This window comes from Cuculus canorus, chromosome 1 (assembly GCF_017976375.1).
Source record: "Cuculus canorus isolate bCucCan1 chromosome 1, bCucCan1.pri, whole genome shotgun sequence".
Classification (NCBI taxonomy): domain Eukaryota; kingdom Metazoa; phylum Chordata; class Aves; order Cuculiformes; family Cuculidae; genus Cuculus; species Cuculus canorus.
The window spans coordinates 202058549-202077612 of NC_071401.1; the positions used below are offsets into that span (position 1 = coordinate 202058549).

The 19064-nt window shown below is 38.8% G+C and overlaps 1 protein-coding gene across 16 annotated transcripts in view; it reads right to left on the reverse strand.

The window, feature by feature from the left end:
* The window catches only part of CELF2 (CUGBP Elav-like family member 2), a 549079-nt gene that overhangs the window by 39058 nt on the left and 490957 nt on the right, over positions 1 to 19064 (reverse strand). For all 16 annotated transcript variants that reach the window (XM_054084584.1, XM_054084114.1, XM_054083582.1 and 13 more), the window contains 3 exons: positions 16841 to 16920; positions 12291 to 12449; positions 10821 to 10884 (listed from right to left, as the gene is read on the reverse strand). In XM_054084584.1, the coding sequence (XP_053940559.1) occupies positions 10821 to 10884; positions 12291 to 12449; positions 16841 to 16920 (303 nt within the window). The remainder of the gene's footprint in view (positions 1 to 10820; positions 10885 to 12290; positions 12450 to 16840; positions 16921 to 19064) is intronic.

Sequence of the window (19064 nt, forward strand, 5' to 3'; positions counted from 1 at the left end):
AAAAAAAATATTACTTTTACTAACAGTTTAAAATCGAAGTTTTGGAAGCAGAATCATACTAACAAATAAATTTCTGAAATCAGATATGGTAAGGAAATTCATAACAGTTTTGGATTAACTTGGGAACTTTTCAGTCAAAAACTGCAATTCAGATGGAAATTCAGATAGGCAAGCATAATTTTAATTTTTTTTTAATTCCTTAGTTGATCTATTTGCTGGCTTTGGGTGTATATATATTTTTTTTTTCTTTCCCCATTAAAAAATTAACTTTTCTTTGATAGTAAGATTCTGAAGATTATTTCAAACAAGATTTTAAGGGTAGAGAAGACTTAAGTTGGGGTCCTGCTCTTTGCAGACCAAGCTGACAGTGGGTGTCAAAATGAGATATGGAATTAATTTTCATCCTGGATTGATATTTGATCCTCAAACACCATTTATCTTCCCCTTTCATAAGAAGTTTAAATGATCCAGCAAAAACCATCCAGCAAACACTGTCATTCTTCACTGAGGTCATATTTTGTGCTGTTCCATAACACAGGTTTGGGAAAGCAGTGGGTTGCTCTCCACCATGGCAGCATGGCTTTTGATCACCTGCTGGTTAGTTATTCATCAGAAGGATCAGTCATAATCAGCTTATATTTCTTCTGTGGGGAGGCTTCCACTTTGGGCTTTAAAAACAGCACTCATGGCAGGATTAAACAGCAATGAACAAATACAGAATGGTACTAGAGGAGATACTGCAAAATAGCTTCAAGTAGTTGAAAGCCTACATGTTTCTTGAAAATGCATGGACTTTTCTCCAAACCTTGGTTTAGAAGCAAATGGATTTTGAAGCAATTTAATACTGTTTTCTTCTATTGTGTTTTACTTGCACAGCTTTGTCCGCATGCGAGGCTGCAGAAGGCTACGAGTAAGGAGGGCTGTGAAACTGGAAGGTAGCATACGTGCACTGTACAGCGCTCAAGGAAAAGTACAGCAGGCGAGACAAGGTCAACAGGCAGTGGAACAAAAAAACTGCTCTCTCTGGGCTTACGAACCACTGTTGCGTCTGTGTGGATGCAAAACAAACACCAGCATTGCTTCATCCCAGAAAACAGTTCTTTAAATAGTGGGATATTTCCAGTGGAAGCACAAGAGGAACTCATCAACTTGATGAAGGAGTTTCAATGCCAAAAAAAGACTAAGAAACAAGAGCTAGGCAGTGACGAAGCTGTCTCCCCACCCAGTCTGTATTACTGCAGAGGTAACTAAAAGACACTGGCCACAAACCAGCTCTGCAGATGTTACAGGGTGTCAACTTCAACGCCTTCAGGAAAAAAAGACTGCTTGTTGTCGCACACGCATAATAGAGGGACAGAAAAGAGCCCCATTGAACTGAGAATTCAAATGTGACTGTTAGCAAGGGCTCATGGCACACAATAACATAGGACACAGTTTAGAGCTGATTGTGTCATAGAATCATCAAATGATTTGGGTTGGAAGGGACACTGAAGATCACCTACTTCCAACCCAGTGCCGTGGTCAGGGACACCTTCCACTGGATCAGGTTCCTCAAAACTTCATCCAACCTGTCCTTGAACAGTTCCAGGGATGGAGCATCCATGACTTCTCTGGGCAATCTGTTCCAGTGCCTCACCACCCTCACAGTAAAAAATCTAACATCTAATCTAAATAGATCTAAAAAAATCAAACATCTAATCTAAATCTACTCTTTCAGCTTCAAATCATTACCTCTCCTCCTCCTATCACTGCACTTCCTGACAAAGAGCCCCTCCCTAGCTTTCTTGTGGACTTCCTGCAGATACTGGAAGGCTGCTATAAGGTCTCCCCGAAGCCTTCTCTTTTCCACGCTGAATAAGCCCAGCTCTTTCAGACTGCCCTTGTATGGGTGGCATTCCAGTCCTCTCATCACCTTCATGGCACTCTTCTGGACTTGCTCTAATAAATCATAAAATCATAGAATCATAGAATAGTTTGGAAGGGACCTTAAAGCTCATCCAGTTCCAACCCCCCTGCCATGGGCAGGGACACCTCCCACTAGATCAAGCTGCCTAAGCTCCCATCCAACCTGGCCTTGAACACCTCCAGAGATGGGGCATCCACAAGTTCCCTGGGCAACCTGTTCCAGTGCCTCACCACTCTCATGACGAAGAAATTCTTCTTTATGTCAAGCCTAAATCTGCCCCTCTCCAGTTTATACCCATCCCTTGAACTTTACGAGGTTTGTACAGGCCTACCTTTCAAGCCTGTCAAAGTCCCTTTGGATGGCATCCCTTCCCTCCAGTGTGTTGACACAGCTTGATGCTATCAGCAAACTTGCAGAGGGTGCATTCAATCCCACTCTCCATGATGCTGACAAAGAGCTTAAACCACATCAGTCCCAATACTGACCCCTGCAGAACACCACTCATCACCACTCTCCACTTGGACACTGAACCATTGACCACAACTCTTTAAGTGAGACTATCCAACCAATTCTTTATCCACCCAGTGGTCTATTCATCAAATCCACGTCTCTCCAATTTAAAGACAAGAATGTTGTGTGGGATAGTGTCGAATGCTTTGCACAAGTCCACGTAGATGAAGTCAGTTACTCTTCCCTTATCCACCAACACTGTAGCCCCATTGTAGAAGCAAACGAATTCGTTAGGCACAATTTACCCCTAGTGAAGCCATGTCGGTTGTCACCAATCACTTCCTTACTCTGCACATACCCACTGTAATGTCACTTGTCCATGTTCTCCCTTTAGTTTTGACCCACAGGCTCTTGATTGGCTCTTCATCCAGCCCCAGGTGGGGCTCCAAGGTCTCCAGCTGCTCATTGACACAGAGGGCAACACACCCTCCCTTCTCCCTTACCTGTCCTCCCTAAAGAGCTTGTATCCCTCCATTGCAGCATTTCAGCTATAGGATCCATCTCACCACATGTCCATGTTGCCATTGAGATCATAGCCCTGCAGGCTTCTGCATGTCTTCAACTCCTTTTACTCCCCATGCTATGTGCATTTGTATAGAGGCATCTAAGTTGGGCTCCTGATGAAGCTGACTTGTTGGATGGAAATCTTTTGTGATACTCTTCAGGCGCTCTCCTGCTGACCTGTGATCTTTCTTCAGGCTCTATGCATCAATTGCTGGCATCACATTGGTAGGAGCCAGATGGATTGAGGTTCCCCTCCCACAGGAACTTTAGTTTAAAGCCATTTTCACCAGTTTGGCAAGCCTATGACCAAAGACGCTCTTCCCCTTCTCTGACAGATTGACCCCAGCAGTCCCCAGTAGACCAAATTTCTCAAAGCAAGTCCTATGATTTAAGATGCTGAATTCTTAGCTGCAGCACCAGTCCTGTAAACATTTGTTGATTTGCCAGACTCCACCGGCCCTTTCCAACCCCTTGCCTTTGACCAGCCGGATGGATGAAAAACTACTATCTGTGCTCCAGATTCCCTTACTGTAATCCTTCTTGATAACCTTCAGACTGCTCCCGGCTATAATCGCTGCTGCCCATGTGAAACAACAGCAGTGGATAGTAGTCAGTGGGCTGTATGAGGCTTGGTAGCCTCTTTGTGACATTCTCGTCAACGGGTTTATCACTTAATATGCATCCTGTTTAGGATCCTCTGTCTGTTCAAACATATACAAAAAGAGTCCTGTCATCACTGTTTCACATTCCCCAGGCACTTTATCATCTTAGCTCTCTTTTTATTGGTTGCTCCCCATCAACTTGTCAAGTGCATCAACATCTTACTCGCTAGGACAAACTTGGAGGAGGAAACCAAATGCTCTTAAGTCCCAGGCCCAGAAAGTATTTTGCTTTCAAATGGGCATTTTTGGTTCAATTGAACCTCAGCCAAGGTATAGTTCTGTGGGACTAATCTGCTCTCTCATTCCCTTTCACACACTGTCTTCACACATTTCACATCCTACAGCTTTTCCAAAACAGTCCCAAATCCCGCAACAGAGCTGGACCGCAAATGAGGAGATCGTTTTTATTTGAAAGTGCTGCTCACTCAGCAAATGCACCTCTCTCTGAAGAAATGCAAATTGCTTAATGCCGAAGAACAGCCTCATAGGCAGAGCTGCACATGAAAAATGAAAATCCCCCTGTAGGGGAAAAAAAAATCCGTCTGGGTAAGGAATGACTCTTGATCTTCATGATGGAGATGATGTTAGGAATTAAAGGGAAATGATTAAAAAAAACAGACTCACAATACAGTTTGATTCCATTTTTAATAACATGTATTTACCAATGCATTATCAGCTTGGCAAATATTCAAGATTGTAAGGAAATTCAACTTTCATTTTGTTATTTGGCAGATTAAAAAAACAATTAAATTATGTACAAAACAGATGCACACTATGCCTTGCTTGAAACTTAAGATTTAAAAAAATTATTTATAAGGACAGGGGCATGAAAATTTAATTTAATGTACACCTTAGGTAATTTTGTGTCTTATTGTTCACAGCAATTACCATAAATCTACATATCAATAAGCGAGAACAGATGTCAGTTGTTACAAGTGCTTGCCAATCAGGCCTGTTAAAAAGTGACAGATGGGTGGTGATAGAACATTCTCATAAGGCCTATTAGCACATTCGCAGGAAATTTTTGTAGTGCTGCACAGTCACAGATGCAGTTCTGTGAAAACACGGGGAAATTTGAGAGCACGAGATTTACATTTTACAACTTCTTGTGCTGCCTCTGACACAAACTTTCATATAATGAAGCAATTTGCCTCATTTCAGTCACTGCAGCTTTTCTTCTGTGATAACTATAAATTTGGAATTACCAGGTGCTTGTAGAGGAGGCAACAGAGTCATAAGCCATTTCTGAAGACTTCTTAGGCCTCATCAGCTCTTGGGTTTCCAAACCCATAATAAAATCATATTAGGAAATAGTTGAGATTCACTTGCTGAACAAATTCCTAATAAAGGAAGGCACTGGCTACATTTTAGTGACAAATATGCACGGAGAATTTCAAAGTCAGTGGTGATTATCAGAGTGAAATCTGGACAGCTCATAAGCAGTTCCCACTAACTTGACTTCTTTTTCTTTGGAAATTTTATCCTTCCCAATTATAAGGATTTATACCTTCTGAATTAAATCCTGGCTGCACCTTAATAGTTGTGGATTAAGGTAAAATTTATCATCTCCAGGCCAAAAAGCAACTATTTGCTAGCACTAACACCAGCCCTTTCTGGATGCTGATGTTAAAAATGGGCGTAAAGGTTCCACAGCCCATGTCTGACAGTGGGATGTTACTCCAGCAATATTCTAAGAATTAAACCAGACAGGAGACCTGAGTGTTCCCTCCATCAAACCATATGTGCTCTGTGCCTATCTTTAGAACAGCTGCTTATCTGAACAGTGTTTAAGGTACCCTGACCATTTAGTGTTTTATTTAGCAAAGTCCTTAAAACAGCATTTAAGTCCACATTTAGTTCTGTCCTGCTTTTTAAGAGTACAGGCTTAAATCCAACTGAAAGTTAGTGATACTAGTTGGCTTGCATAGGATTTCAGCACATTTGCAAGTTATGCACGCTCTAAACATATTCCTGGTAAGAAATATGATTTTCTCAATTGAAACTTCCCATCCTAGTGGGAAAGTTTAATCTGATCTAACTTTATCCGCATAGAAGTTACTTGCCCAGGTTCTTGTTATAGTCAAAGGAGAGAGAGTGAGAGGGTGAGTCATTCAATCCTAAAATAGATAGATCATCCCCAGCCCTTGGTAGGATAAATTACAGCCTGGGAGTGACTTCACTGACATCGCAGGGAGACTGGACGCCTAATTTCCAAACTGCTGAGGTTCAGTGGGATGAATTCCACCCACAGAGGCAATAAAAAGCCTTTCTCCTTCCTTTCACTGTTTACGGAAAACCCAGACAGAGCTACACATCTTGTGCCCAGACGCGGCCAAACTTCCACATCATGCACTTTTACCACCTGAATAAGCACGTCTTGTAAACTGCTGAGTCTTGGTTTTCCTCTCAAGGTGCCTCTCCTTCTCCTGCAAGCACGAACGACATGTGGATTGAGAACAGGCTCACTTGTTTCAAATTTTGCCTCTCCAAAAATGCTAAATGAAGTAATTTAGTCACTAAAAAAAGTTAGGGGTTAAATTAAACAGAGCTTTCAATAAAATTACTGTTGCAAAAGCTCAATGTTTTCAGTCCCCGAGGTCAACATTTTTAAAACTCATAGTTATCTTTAAGAAGCAGCTATCTCCCTTGAGCTGGAAACAGTTTCTCAGTGACCTTTACTTTTAATATGATATCCCTAAAGAGGTCATAGCAGAAGCCCTCCTTCAGTATGGCTTTGCTGGAATGAAGCCACCAAAGAGTGAGAGGATATAAAGGATCCTTAGGCCAATGCAAAAGCATAGAGCTTTTGTGCAGATGGTCCTGGCTTCCCACCGGTCCCTCCAGATCCACTGAGCCAATCCAACAATTAGAGGAAAATATTCAAAAAGCAGAATCTTGCAGAGTTTCTCTCACCCATCTGCTCCAACAGACTCTGCAACAGGAGGAAATCTGGCTTGGGTAACAGAAGAAGGGTGAAATGGATTGAACAGGGCTCAGAAAAGGCCAGAAGTTCAACCCAACATGCAACCAAACTGTGACAGAGCTTGGAAAGGACCAGGAAAAAAACCCATACATTGGAAAAATACAGAAAGTCCCAGCTGTAGAGAGTATAGGGATCCCAAAGCCAAAGCAAGAAAAGCCAAAAGTGTGGTTTCTTCTACTGCATGACTTCATTAAGCAAAACACACTGAGTGTTCAATGAAATTAAGAGTCCTTTTGTGTCTTTTATGTGTAGTGTACATGTTTATGTACCCTGAATCATCAGACATATACCAATATTTCTGTAATAAGCAAGTATTTATGCCTGCCAAAATATTTCACATTAAAGGACAACAGAAAATCTGCATAGATCATATATTTTTGAATATTTCAATTTTCTACAATCACCCCATGTAATATAAACCCTCCATGTTTATCCTGCCTATACAGTACTTTCCAGGTTCTTCTTAAACAGACAGATTGGCTTAAATAACTGCAGCTTCTAGGACCTGATCCAGCACCAGCCAAATTTAAAGTAAACATTCAAGCGACACAAGCTCCTTTGAACTAAGCTTTCCATGCAATTTGTATATATTTGAAGAAGGAATCTTTTTTTTGCTTGAAAGGTTCCTAGTGCTTAATGTAGCTTGCACTGTCTTTTTAAAGTAAGACAATCAAATCGCATAAAGTAATTAATCTAAGTTATTAGCCTTCCCCAAAGACAAAGCTCAAGCTAGACATTGAGGCTTGAGAGACATGTGAGAGAAAACGTTGCCTTTAAATTAGCATTAGCAGGTATCAGAGAAAAGGAGGAAATGTGAGGAAGTGCTCAGTATAAAATATACACTTGATAACGGTATGTGCTTGTATGCTTTACCACGGACAGTGAAGCAGAATTCAGCAAGGTAGGGTTAGCTCCTGTAATCAAGACCACGGCATTACTATAACAATAAAGCAGCATTCCCAACATTCCCAACTTTATTACCAAGCTCGTCATACTAAACTGTTTTTTTTCAGCTTGGTTCTGGAAATAAAACAATTTAATGAACATCTAATTTTTGAATAAAAATGAGAAAACCTAAACTGTGGAACCAAGTGTGGAACTTTAAAGCTTGGAAACCCAAATGGCAAACTGCTGCTTTTTGTCTCTCAGATGTAAATGTTTCACAAATTTTAAGTGAGCCAGTTCCATGATTTGCATGGACTTCATGCATGGTTTATGAACATTGGGCAAAGGCAACACTGAAAATACAGTAGGGCCAGTGAACAGCATTCACTTTTGGAGCTGGTGCTCTGTGTGGTTAATGTCTGTATGTTAGCAAGTTCTTAACAAAAATCCCAATTTTTCTTTGGAGTGGATCCCTCGCTGCCAAACAAACTCTAATTCTCTTCAACCAAAAATGCCTAAAACCCCCACTCCTTTCAACAAAACCAAAGAATCCCTGCTTTTGCCCCATAAAAACTACTTTAAACAGACTGAGGCAAGTTGTTAGGAAAAAAGAATTTAAAATTTCACACTGAAGATCAGTGTCTTTGCTCTACTAGCAAAGAAAATTGCTTTGAATTAGGAAAAAATACCACTGAGGTCTGCATGGCAAATATTTTTTCACATATGCAGCAGAGTGTGTGCTGCGTCCTTTCCGCCCAGTACAGAGACAATGAGCTTTAGCAAATAAATACTTGCAGATCCAAAGGTCCCTCATTTTGGACAAGACAGCGGCTGTATGAGAAATTCTAATTTAGCAAACTGTGACTTCATAGAGACTTAAGCACAAAAGAGATGCTATAGCCCTGACATGCAAGTAAGAGTGAGATTTCAATGGCTTACGTGGCTTTTGATCAAACTTTTAGTGTCTGAATTCCATGGTAAGCACACCCATTGACTTCAAAGATAAAAGTTGGACCCCTCAAACAGAAAGTTCAAAGAACTTGCAAGCTGCAATGAAGGATCTTCTTTAGCACCTTACTCAAGTGTGTCTAGATTTTATTCCTCACCTTGAAATATTATTTTAATAGGCAAGCTATATGAAATATGAAAAATACATATTAGATTCATTTTTGTAAAATGAATGTATATAGCTTAATTTAAAAAACTCTAGGTCTTTGCAAACATTCAAGTAAGGCTTCAGTAGGTAATGCAAGATCTTGCTGCAGACACAGGAGTATTTTCTATTCCTTTCACAAAACTATTATAATAAACGACTCTTTAATACTAGGTGCACAGCATAACTAAGTATTACATGATCTCTGAAGAGAGGACATGAACCCTCACTCCTAATGATGAAAATGCTTCGTCTTTGGTGGTTTCCTGTACAGCTGCAGCTCAGAGAGAAATTTAATGTCACTAATTTGACCTTGAACATCAAGGTTTAAGAGATACATGTTTTAAGGAAAGAAAGGAGTAAACTTCAAGCTGTTTTTATAATACGAATATAAAAGAAAAAAATACAGATTTTCCAGAAGAAGCAGTCAGTCTTTAAATTATCTCATAGATGAGCGCATTAACAATCTAATCTGTAGTCAAGAAGGTATATCCTTCAAGTAACAATGATGTGCAACTATGATTTCTTAAGATGACTTTCTGCTAGTCTCAAGACCATATGATTTTCGGAGAACAAACCGCATCTCAGATTGAGAGCTCATCCCGAAATTACTTGACTAAAATTCTTAGTTTCATCATAGTTCTTGGAGACAAAGCTGAATCTACACTAACACTGAGGAACAGAACACTTCTAAGGTGCACATAACGCAACGGATATCACATTATTTTTCCTTGATGCCTCAATTCTTTCATTTTGTAGACCTAACAAAATATGAAAACATTAAACACAATCTTTGAGCTAAAAGATACTTCCAAAATTACCAAATATAAAACTGTTACTGAACTGCTTTGTCCTGTTTATATTAAGATACATTTTTTTTTTTTTTGATGAAAAAATGCTAGATTGCAAGTGTAACACAATAGAAGCAGCAAGCACTGCCATCAGGTCTGAGGAAGAGAGAATAATTCAGAGATATTGTCATCTGTAGGCCAATTTATATTGTCAGACAGCAGGTTCACATTAGTCTCTGATGTCACTGCAATAATGGCATAATATAACGATTGAGCAAAGAATACCTGTGGGGTATAGCTATATGGTGTGGTATTTCTATACTTGTTAAAGTATTTCAGAATTCATTCAAAGCAGAATCAGAAGCAGCAGACCAGGATTAAAAGAAGAGTGAGAAAATGGTGCTCATGAAGAGTTCTAAATATTTCAGCCCTTGTTTTGTGATGATGAAGCAAGCACAATGTTGTATTTCATTGATTCAGTGGGTTCATGATTAAAATAAACTAATGTAGCAAATTAGGGGGTTTGTGCTTCCTTTTTTTTTTTTCCCTCTAACAAGAAAAAAAGCCTTTTAACAGTTTCTCACGGCAGGCATAATGTGTATCTGTGCTCTGATTTACTGCACATGCTGCCTTTTCTAGCATCATGTTAAGTTAGGGTATCAGCATGGTAGGTCACACACTGGGAGTGACCTTTTGCTAATCACTACACATCAGTTACTACTGGCACACAGCTCATTACCAAGAAACCCTCCAACTAGCTGGCTTTCAAATCCGCTCACACTTTGATTATTTTTTACCCTTTTCTTTCTTTCTTTTTTTCCTCCAGACTAAAGATTACACTTTTACATAAAGGCTTCTGTTGTGTAATTTTGTCAACTAGGGTTCCAAAGTCAAAAAGGCACCCACTTAATTTTCCATGATTATAAAAAGAGCCTGAAAATTCATACTGAAGGTAGGTCTGTAATCTTGGGTTTCATTAAAAAGATCAGAACATTTTTACTTACCACCTATTATTAAAATATTTTGGGGCTGCCATTAATTTGAATTTTCAGGACACAGAAATCTCCCTGGAAATTAGAATGTAATCCTGCTGTTGCTGTACTGGCACTTTTCATAGGGTAGGATACAGCTGCAGGGACTAAGAACTCTCCTGCAATTTACAATTGGTTACTTTGGACAAATGGCAGGCGACTAATGCAAGACAAACTGTTTGCACAACCTGGGAGCACTGAGTTTAATTTCAGTTTTTGAAAGAGGGGAGAAAGTGTTTCTATTGATGTTGAACCATGAGCTGTCCCCTGCCAACACATCTGCCACATTTAATAAAAAACATTCCCCCTGACAATGTGATTATTAGAAGTACAGAATTCAATAGCTTAAGAATACAAAACATAGCTGGAGCAAAATGAAATGTTTTTTAACTTACCGGCCATTTGCTGAATGCCGCTGAAGGCACCCAAGTTACTGGAGGAAGTTGCTTGCTGCAGGAGCTGCAAATTAACAACACACCACTGCAATCTATCTGACGTTAATGTAACAAATGAACATAAAACTAAAATGAGCTATCATTTCACATTTGGAGCATTTATGCTTTCCTTTACATTTATATAGTCTCTTGCTTCTGTCTATTGTTGGAATGAACATCCCTGGAGTCAATGCTGTAAATCCATATTAATGTCTAATCTCTATTAAGAAACACAGAGACACAAGGGAAACTCAATAACATTGCTGCTTTAAAACAATTAATCAATTTATTCTTTTTAACAACCAGGTGTTAAATCTATTTAAACCAACATAGCGTGACTAATTACAAGCCTCTGTAGTCTAGTAGTTACCATAACTCATCTCTGTCAATCACGGTCCATTCTCTCCCCCCCCCTGAATTCAGATTTTCTTTATTATCTTTATCAATCAAGCACACAGACAGACACTCATTAAACAGCAAATCTGCCTACCTCAGTATCAATTAGTCTACCTGAGTACTAATATATATTTTTAATTGCCAGGTAAATTGCTGTTATAATTATATCACTATACCAAAGCATTGTATGCATACGAAATATGTATTTATGTATACATAGTACAAATATATGGATGCATCTATTTGTCTAACTCAGAACTATCAGGGACTCCCCAAGTTAGCCGAAAGCTACTCAACCAGATCTGAACTCCAGAGCCACAAAAAACATAGGCTGTGCTGCAGGGGAGTCTCTTGTGGCCATACAGGACTTAAGATCGGTGGCTGTGGATTTCGCATTTCTCTAACAGGGGCAGCAGGTAATGTCTCTTTCTCATCTTACAAATGGACCAAGGAAAATACTACTTTAAATTTATGAGAAACAAATTGCTTTCCCCTGCCACCTTCACTTCCAGTACAAGGTAGTGTGAACCACGCATGTTTAGCATTGACAGGACCATGCATTAAATTGAAAGCCTTTTCTAAACGAAAATGTGGAAAATTAGAGAACTGAACCACAACATTCTAGTTTAGAGGCTGCACCATATAGATATGGCCCCTAGAGTGTTCAGCTGCCTATCTGTCCTCTCCTAAGGAAAAACTTAAATTTTATCCACCTATAAAAACCAGACTCTAACATTCAAAAGAACAATCAAACTAATGGAATAAATTTTTATTTTGCAGCACAAATAAACAACTAAGCTTAAATGCTTGCCTTGGAAAGCACTGATACATCTTGAAATATTTATTCAAACTCTACTCCTTGTTATTTATTTTTAGACTGTGTGATAAACACGGAGAATCTTTTATATGGAAAAAGACATGCTAGATATCCCAGAGGACTTAGGAATTTAATAAAGGGAGTTTACTACAGCTGATGTAACATGGTTTTAAAATAAATACAGTATAATATAGCCAACGCCTCTGAAATGAACTTACAGCTAGGTATTGTGGCGTGAGTCCTCCAAGACCTGTGAGGTTTCCCCAAGTGGCAGTATTGAGCTGTTGCATCTGCTGTGCCAACTGCTGCTGCAAACGCCGTTGCTCCTTGTCCTTTTGGGTATCGGCAAACTTCACCACGATTGGTGAAGAGCAGCCCTGTGGTTAGACAAATTGGGAAAGACAGAAGCGTTAAATCCCACCGACTCACCCTCACATCATGAGCTCAGCCATGTCCCATAGTGCCACCGGCAATGGTACGAACTGATTGCTCACACTCTTTCTGACTGGCATACATAGATCCACAAGGACTAAGTTTTTCAGCTTTTTAGGAAAAGAGGCTATGGAGAAATTACTGATTCCCCACTTCTTTTTATATAGTACCTTTCCTCAGGCTCTGTTTTCCTTCCAGCTATCAAACATCCTGCCAGAGACAGTGAAGTGTACCAGTCCTCTTTAATTAAGCTTCAAAGTTGATGAGATGGATGTGATGCTTTGTCTGCAGTCTGTTTTCAAGGCATCGCCAAAGGGAGAGGTGTCCAACCTCCCTGTTGCCAGGGACCACACAGCCAACACCGCCCTGCCACCACGGTCTGGCTGTGTGGTCGTGCTCAGTGCTGCTGGCTTGTGTATCCTATGTAAATAGACTCTGAGCAACAGATTTATTTCAGAGCCCATCATCAGCCTGTCACTGGTCCTTTTCAAATTAAAGACCCCCAGTATTTTTCAAATCAGGAGAGCAAACTGTATACTGCAATGATTCATTTCTTCAAATTAATTCAAGCATTTTATGAGTCATAGAAACTGTCAATCCATTGCATACTGTTTTCCAAATTCACAGGATCCAATGAATAACTTCCTTCTACCCATCATGCTTTACTATACTATTTTTTTTTGTCTAACTTCACTCTGCGAAAGATGACTGAAATCAAAAAAACAGAGCAGCACTTCAGCCAAAGGTGTATAGTGTGGGATGGGGAGTGGGTTATACTTAACCTAACTCTTCCCATGACTGCTCTGTCAACACCATGAACATCTTCACAAAATTCCTGTCCTTTACTATTTACAAAAAGCAACCATGTACCTTTTCTCTGAAGAACCTCACACCAGGTGAGGAAATGATAAGAATATTCACAATCAACAGATGAAATTATGAAATAAACCACAATAATAACATCTCTTGTATGAAGATCTCCCATCAACACTCTTCCTTTAGAATTATCTTAGAAAATCATCACTTGTGATTTATTATTCCACCTCCAAGTCCTTTCCTGTGTGTTTCATTGTAAAAATGTCTTTCAGTGTTTCACTGAGGAAGAAAGGAGATATGTACCACTCCAGCAATCAAATAAAAATTATGAAGGAGTCAGCTTGTTACACAATGATCTCTCTCCAGTGATTTTTATACTAATAGTAAAAAGAAGACCCTTTAAAAAAAAAAAAAGAAAAAAAATGTTGCTGTGGGGTAGAGGGTGTGAGAGAGATTTTCCTGTTTTTGCTAACAAAAAAAGCAAGCTGTTTCTATGAGGTTTATTTAATATGAGGTTTGGTAGAACTGGGCTATGAACAACCAGAACTTGCTGACTTCCACCTAGATGTACAGGAGAATCAAGTCTATTTCCAAAGAAATATAAATGAATTTCAAAGGAAGAAATATTATATGGCTCTTTCAGTTCTCAGTTCAGCAGCTCAGCACTCAACACTATAGCTGACATAAAATTTATGACTGCTTAAATGTCAGTAAATTGTATAAAAACAATATCTCTGCAATTTATGAATCTATAATTCACTTTTTCACTGTTTGCTCTATATTTCATCTCTTCATCATTTTCAAGAGAGCAAACATTCCGAAGACTGAAATTATATGTAGCAAGTGGCTCTACATGAGAAAAGGGTTGTTATTGTTGCATCAAATTTACTCCATGATAACAAATTAGTGTCTTCTGCTGGTGTTGCATTTGAATGCCTTGAACAAACAAAATATCTCTACAGAAATCAGGCAGAAGAGCAAAAACTCTAGAGCAGAAATTAAGTTTTTTAAAATCAGTTGATTTAACCAGGTCGGAAAACCAGGTAGAAAGCATAGTAAGAGAATCCATTATTCTGAGACGTGTTTATCTGGACATTAACATCCCCATTGTTCTTTCTTAGCCCACTTAGAAATTCATCAAAGAACTGAAAATAATGAAATCAGAAAAAAAAAATCTGCAGTAATTGGGTTGAAATGTAATTGTGTACTATGTATTGTCCTCCCAGCCCACTTTTGTTTGCAAAAAAACATGAAACAAAAGTGTCCAAGGATCACTCTTTCAGGCCGAGCGCTGAGATTTAACACCAGCTGACCCAAGTCAACTTCTTACTACAAGAGTATAGGTAAAAGAAACCAAATTTTTTTTTCCCTTAATGACTGATTTCTGTTTTATACTCCTCCATTTTCTATCTTGAGAAGAAGCTCCCAGCACACACATAAGGCACATGTCCATTTCTCATTCAATGCCATGGTATCTACACCCATTTAGTGCCATTTTCTTCCCAACAACTGGTGCTGCTTTCATATTTTTCTTTTCATTGACAAGGCAGGGCGTACAGACTCTGTTGAGTTCCTGACCCACAGAGCTGGACAGTGTACTGCTTCTCCCCAGGAAGAGTCTCTCAGCCTAAGCTCAATGGACACAAAGACTGGCTGTTCATAGTACAAAATATTTGGAAGTGCTTTGCCAATTTGAGGATCTCATTGATGATATCTCTAAAGATGTTGGGAAGTATTTTGATCCAAGAGCAACTGTTCTATAGAACTAATGTCAACAGGAGTATCACATCAAAACTCAGCCTCTTTTGGAGTACTGCATGTAACAGAAGAATGGGACAATTAGTCTGGGAAGTATTATCTCCTTAGTTTTACCATCTTCTGAGGTAGAGCTGTGTAAAATTCATTTTGCTAGACAGAAGAATACAGTAAAAAAAACATGTAAAATATAGGTAAACCACCATATTACCAATAAACATTCCCCTTTTACTCGGAATCAAACCCAGCAAAACACGTAGATCTGAATTAATGGAGCAGTGCATGGCAGACAAATTACTATGAGTATTATTTCAGAGACTCAAAGTGGCATTTTCTTCACCGTATACTGTGAGACTGCATAGGTTGTATAACATCTCTAGTAAAGATCATTTCAATTATTCTCATCTCATTGGCAGATTCTCATCTAAAACTGTATACTCAGGGTCTAAAAATGCATTGCACTGAAAAGAAAACACATGGATTATAAAAGAAGCTTAACCAAATTCAAACACAATGTTTGGAAAGACAATAGCTTTGCAATGCTGATATCATTACTTGTAGTATACAGGAAACAGTTAGTGACATATTCATGCACTGGCTTGATTATTATCTTCTCCTTCTTCTTCTCCTCTCTCCACCCTCCCACCTGGTCTCCCCCTTTGCCTGGTTACACAAAGCAGCTCAACGACATGACGCAATAATGATTGTTTAGCACCCAGCATGCTTTGGGAGACTAGAGCATTGCAAAGAAAAATCACTGAGGAAATAAAAAAAAATTGAAAGATCCTGGTGGAAAAAGAAATAAAAAAAAAAGAAACAAGTGCACATAACATTAATGCCACCTCTGAGAAAAATCATCACTACACAAAGATACAGTATACATAATACAGTATAACATGCACTCTCCAGTGATAAGCTAGAAGATCCAGAGTAAGTAAAGACTTCATACTTGTGCGGATTTTTGTGCAAAATTCGGAAAGACCATGACAAAAATCACAGACTGAAAAAAGTTTTGAGATTGGCAGACAAGCCATAGCATTCAATAACCACTCCAACGAATGCATCGTTAGCTTGCAGCTATATTCACATTAAGTGAACAGGTAGGTTTAAAGTTTTGTGTTGCTCATCATGATAAAATACAAGGCCTCAGAGGCAGTTTGGGAGGAAATACAGAGCGTTGCTTGCAAGGGACCCAGCCACGACAGAGCTCTGCAGGAAGTGCCACACTTCGATATGCTCTGTCATCATTAGCATTTTTATTGGCTACACGAAGAAGGAGAAATTATATTAACTTAAAAAGAGATTCTATTTGCAGCAAAACACGTGCAGTAGTAACTCAGTGTGGCCAGGTTAAATCTCTTGAGCTTTACCTCAGAGCAGTGCAAACCACCACACTTAAAAATCTATTCAAAAGAAACTCAGATTTTTCTTTGGGCAAGTGTGTGTGTTAAAATCAAAGCTAATTTACTCATCAGATATACTCTGAGTGTGACTGAGGAGTGGTATTCATGGCATTTTTATTTTCTACTGAATGCCACTGAAAACAGGATCAGGAGCCGTGTTTGGATATCACACAGCAACCTTATTGTGTGCTTTTAGGTCATCAATAAAAATAAGCTTCACAAAGAGAGGCAGAGTGAGTCGGTAAAAAAGTTTAAATCTGTGATTGTCATGTGTCTGATCTGGTCCAGGAGAGCATGGCTTTACCATTCGCAATCATTTGCACAAAGAAAACAAAGAAAGGGCAAATGATACAGTACTGTACCTCCATGGTCTGAGACTGGTGCATGGCTTTGATTGCATTCTGTGCCATTGCCCTTGTAGAAAATGTGACAAACGCACAGCCTGTGGGAACAAGGGGACAGGGAGCAGGAAAGACAAAAAACAACAAGACAAAAGGGTTGGACGCTTGTTAAACCAACACAGTCTACGAGAACGGCCACAAGACGACACTGTTCTCAGTAGTACATAAAAATAAACAACTTCTCTAGTTTATTTATCGACAGTGCTGACTTGCTAATCTGACCATTGATGAAAGAAAAAAAATTAGGTGGGGATGGGTGAGGAGAAAGGTTTTTTTCCTTTAATTTGTCTTGTAGGGGTTTTTTTTTCATTTTTTTTGTTGGTGTTTTGCTTTGCTTTTTTTTTGTTCTTTAGCCACAGGGTTTGAAATAAATAAAGCTTTTATGCAGACTTTGGATTGCACAGTTTAGTCTATTCAGACCATGCCTTAACAATTGTTTGCTATGGCTTTTGTGCAGGTACATTGTGGATAGTGAATAAATGACTGGCATCACTGGCAGCTGAACTGGGCAATTAAAGGAGTCCATAAACTCACGTATTTCTGTGATGCACCCGGAGCAACCACGCAAATAAGGATGAGGAAAAACTCCACTGTATACCCTTCAACTAAGTATGAAAAGACTCAGACAAAATTCAGTAATGTAGGTGGAATCTCAACATTTAAGAAAATAATATATTAAAAATAAAAATCTTTATGATTTTTGTTTCTCCAGGTCCTAGGTACAAGTATAATTATTTTATCTATGAAAGCTACCACCAACTTGGGCAATTCTGAAGCTGTGTGCATTAATAACTAAAAAATCACTTTTTTCGCTCCTTGGCATTTTAAATTATAAAGAAAAGCCAGTTGGCTAACGCCTGAGCTATTTTTCCACCCTTTTCCTATTGTCACTCATACCTACACTGGGCATGGTACAGGTCAACTTTTTTAGTGCATGACTCACTGCCCTTTTCACTAATAAAAACATTGCCTCCTCAGATTTACATTTTATTCTTCATGCACCCTTGGGCATCTTAAAGAAAAAGACTGTGAAATTAATGTAGATTCAGGCTGATTTTGTAATAATACCATGGCACACTAAAAGCTTAGCTAAAGCAACACAGACTTATTTCACTTGTGATCTCTAATGACTTTAAAAGTGCATTGATTTTCAGCTCCCTTAGCCTTGCACAGTTTGAACTTAGGTTTCAGAGAATAATTTAGTGTTCCACTCAATTTCCTCAAAACATTATTATTATTACTACTTAAAAGATTTCCAAATGAAGCAAATCTAAGCACTGAGAGGCTAAAGCATATTGTCATTTTAGAGCTAATGCATGAAAGCTACGTTTTGGCATCAAAATTACAATATTGTTGCCCCTGTGGCCAATGGGCAAAATAAACCATTTTGCAATCCAACAAGCAACAGATTGTTTGGTTTATGCAAATCAATTTGAGGCATAAAATACCTTTTCTTTTTCACTCCGTGTGTACCTGGTAAGATTATCAAGTCAAGACTGTATTCACATTTTAATCAAACAACAGTAAGAGAAAGCAATGCCTGATCATTACCCAAAAGCACTACATCTAGTCATGAAAATAAAGTCAATGCATTTTTGCATCATGCGGTACTGTTTTTTCTCTTTAATGTAAAGGCCCTTTATACAAGAGAACCTAAGCTGACTTATGTAACTCTGCCTGGTAAGTGAGTATGATAAAAGCAGAAGTCAGAACTCTTTTACGCAACTTTCGTGGCAGCGTTGTGACTGTACGTATTCCTCAGGTAACATAACAGCTGATGATGTCTCGCTGCTGTTTAGCCACACTACATTTTGCTACACTATTCTTATACAGCAATAAATTTCTGCCAAAGAAAATGATGTAACAAAGCAGTTTTCCGTATGGCAATCTTGACAAAATGTGCATTAGAAGGGTAAATAAACTACAGTACCTCTGCTAGATTCCATATTGCTGCTGTGCACTAAAATTAAAGAGGCCTAAATTTACCATCAGTCTCAAAGTAATCTCTCTTAAAACATTTCTGTTATTATAATTAACAGAGGAAATAACACCAAGGGTTTTCATGGAAATAATACCAAGGGTTTTCATTTATCATCTTGCAAATTCAATGGAGGATGAGCACGAACAGAGATACACCTGAGGGCAGGGCAAGAAACCCCATACAGAGCCTTGAATATTATTTTTA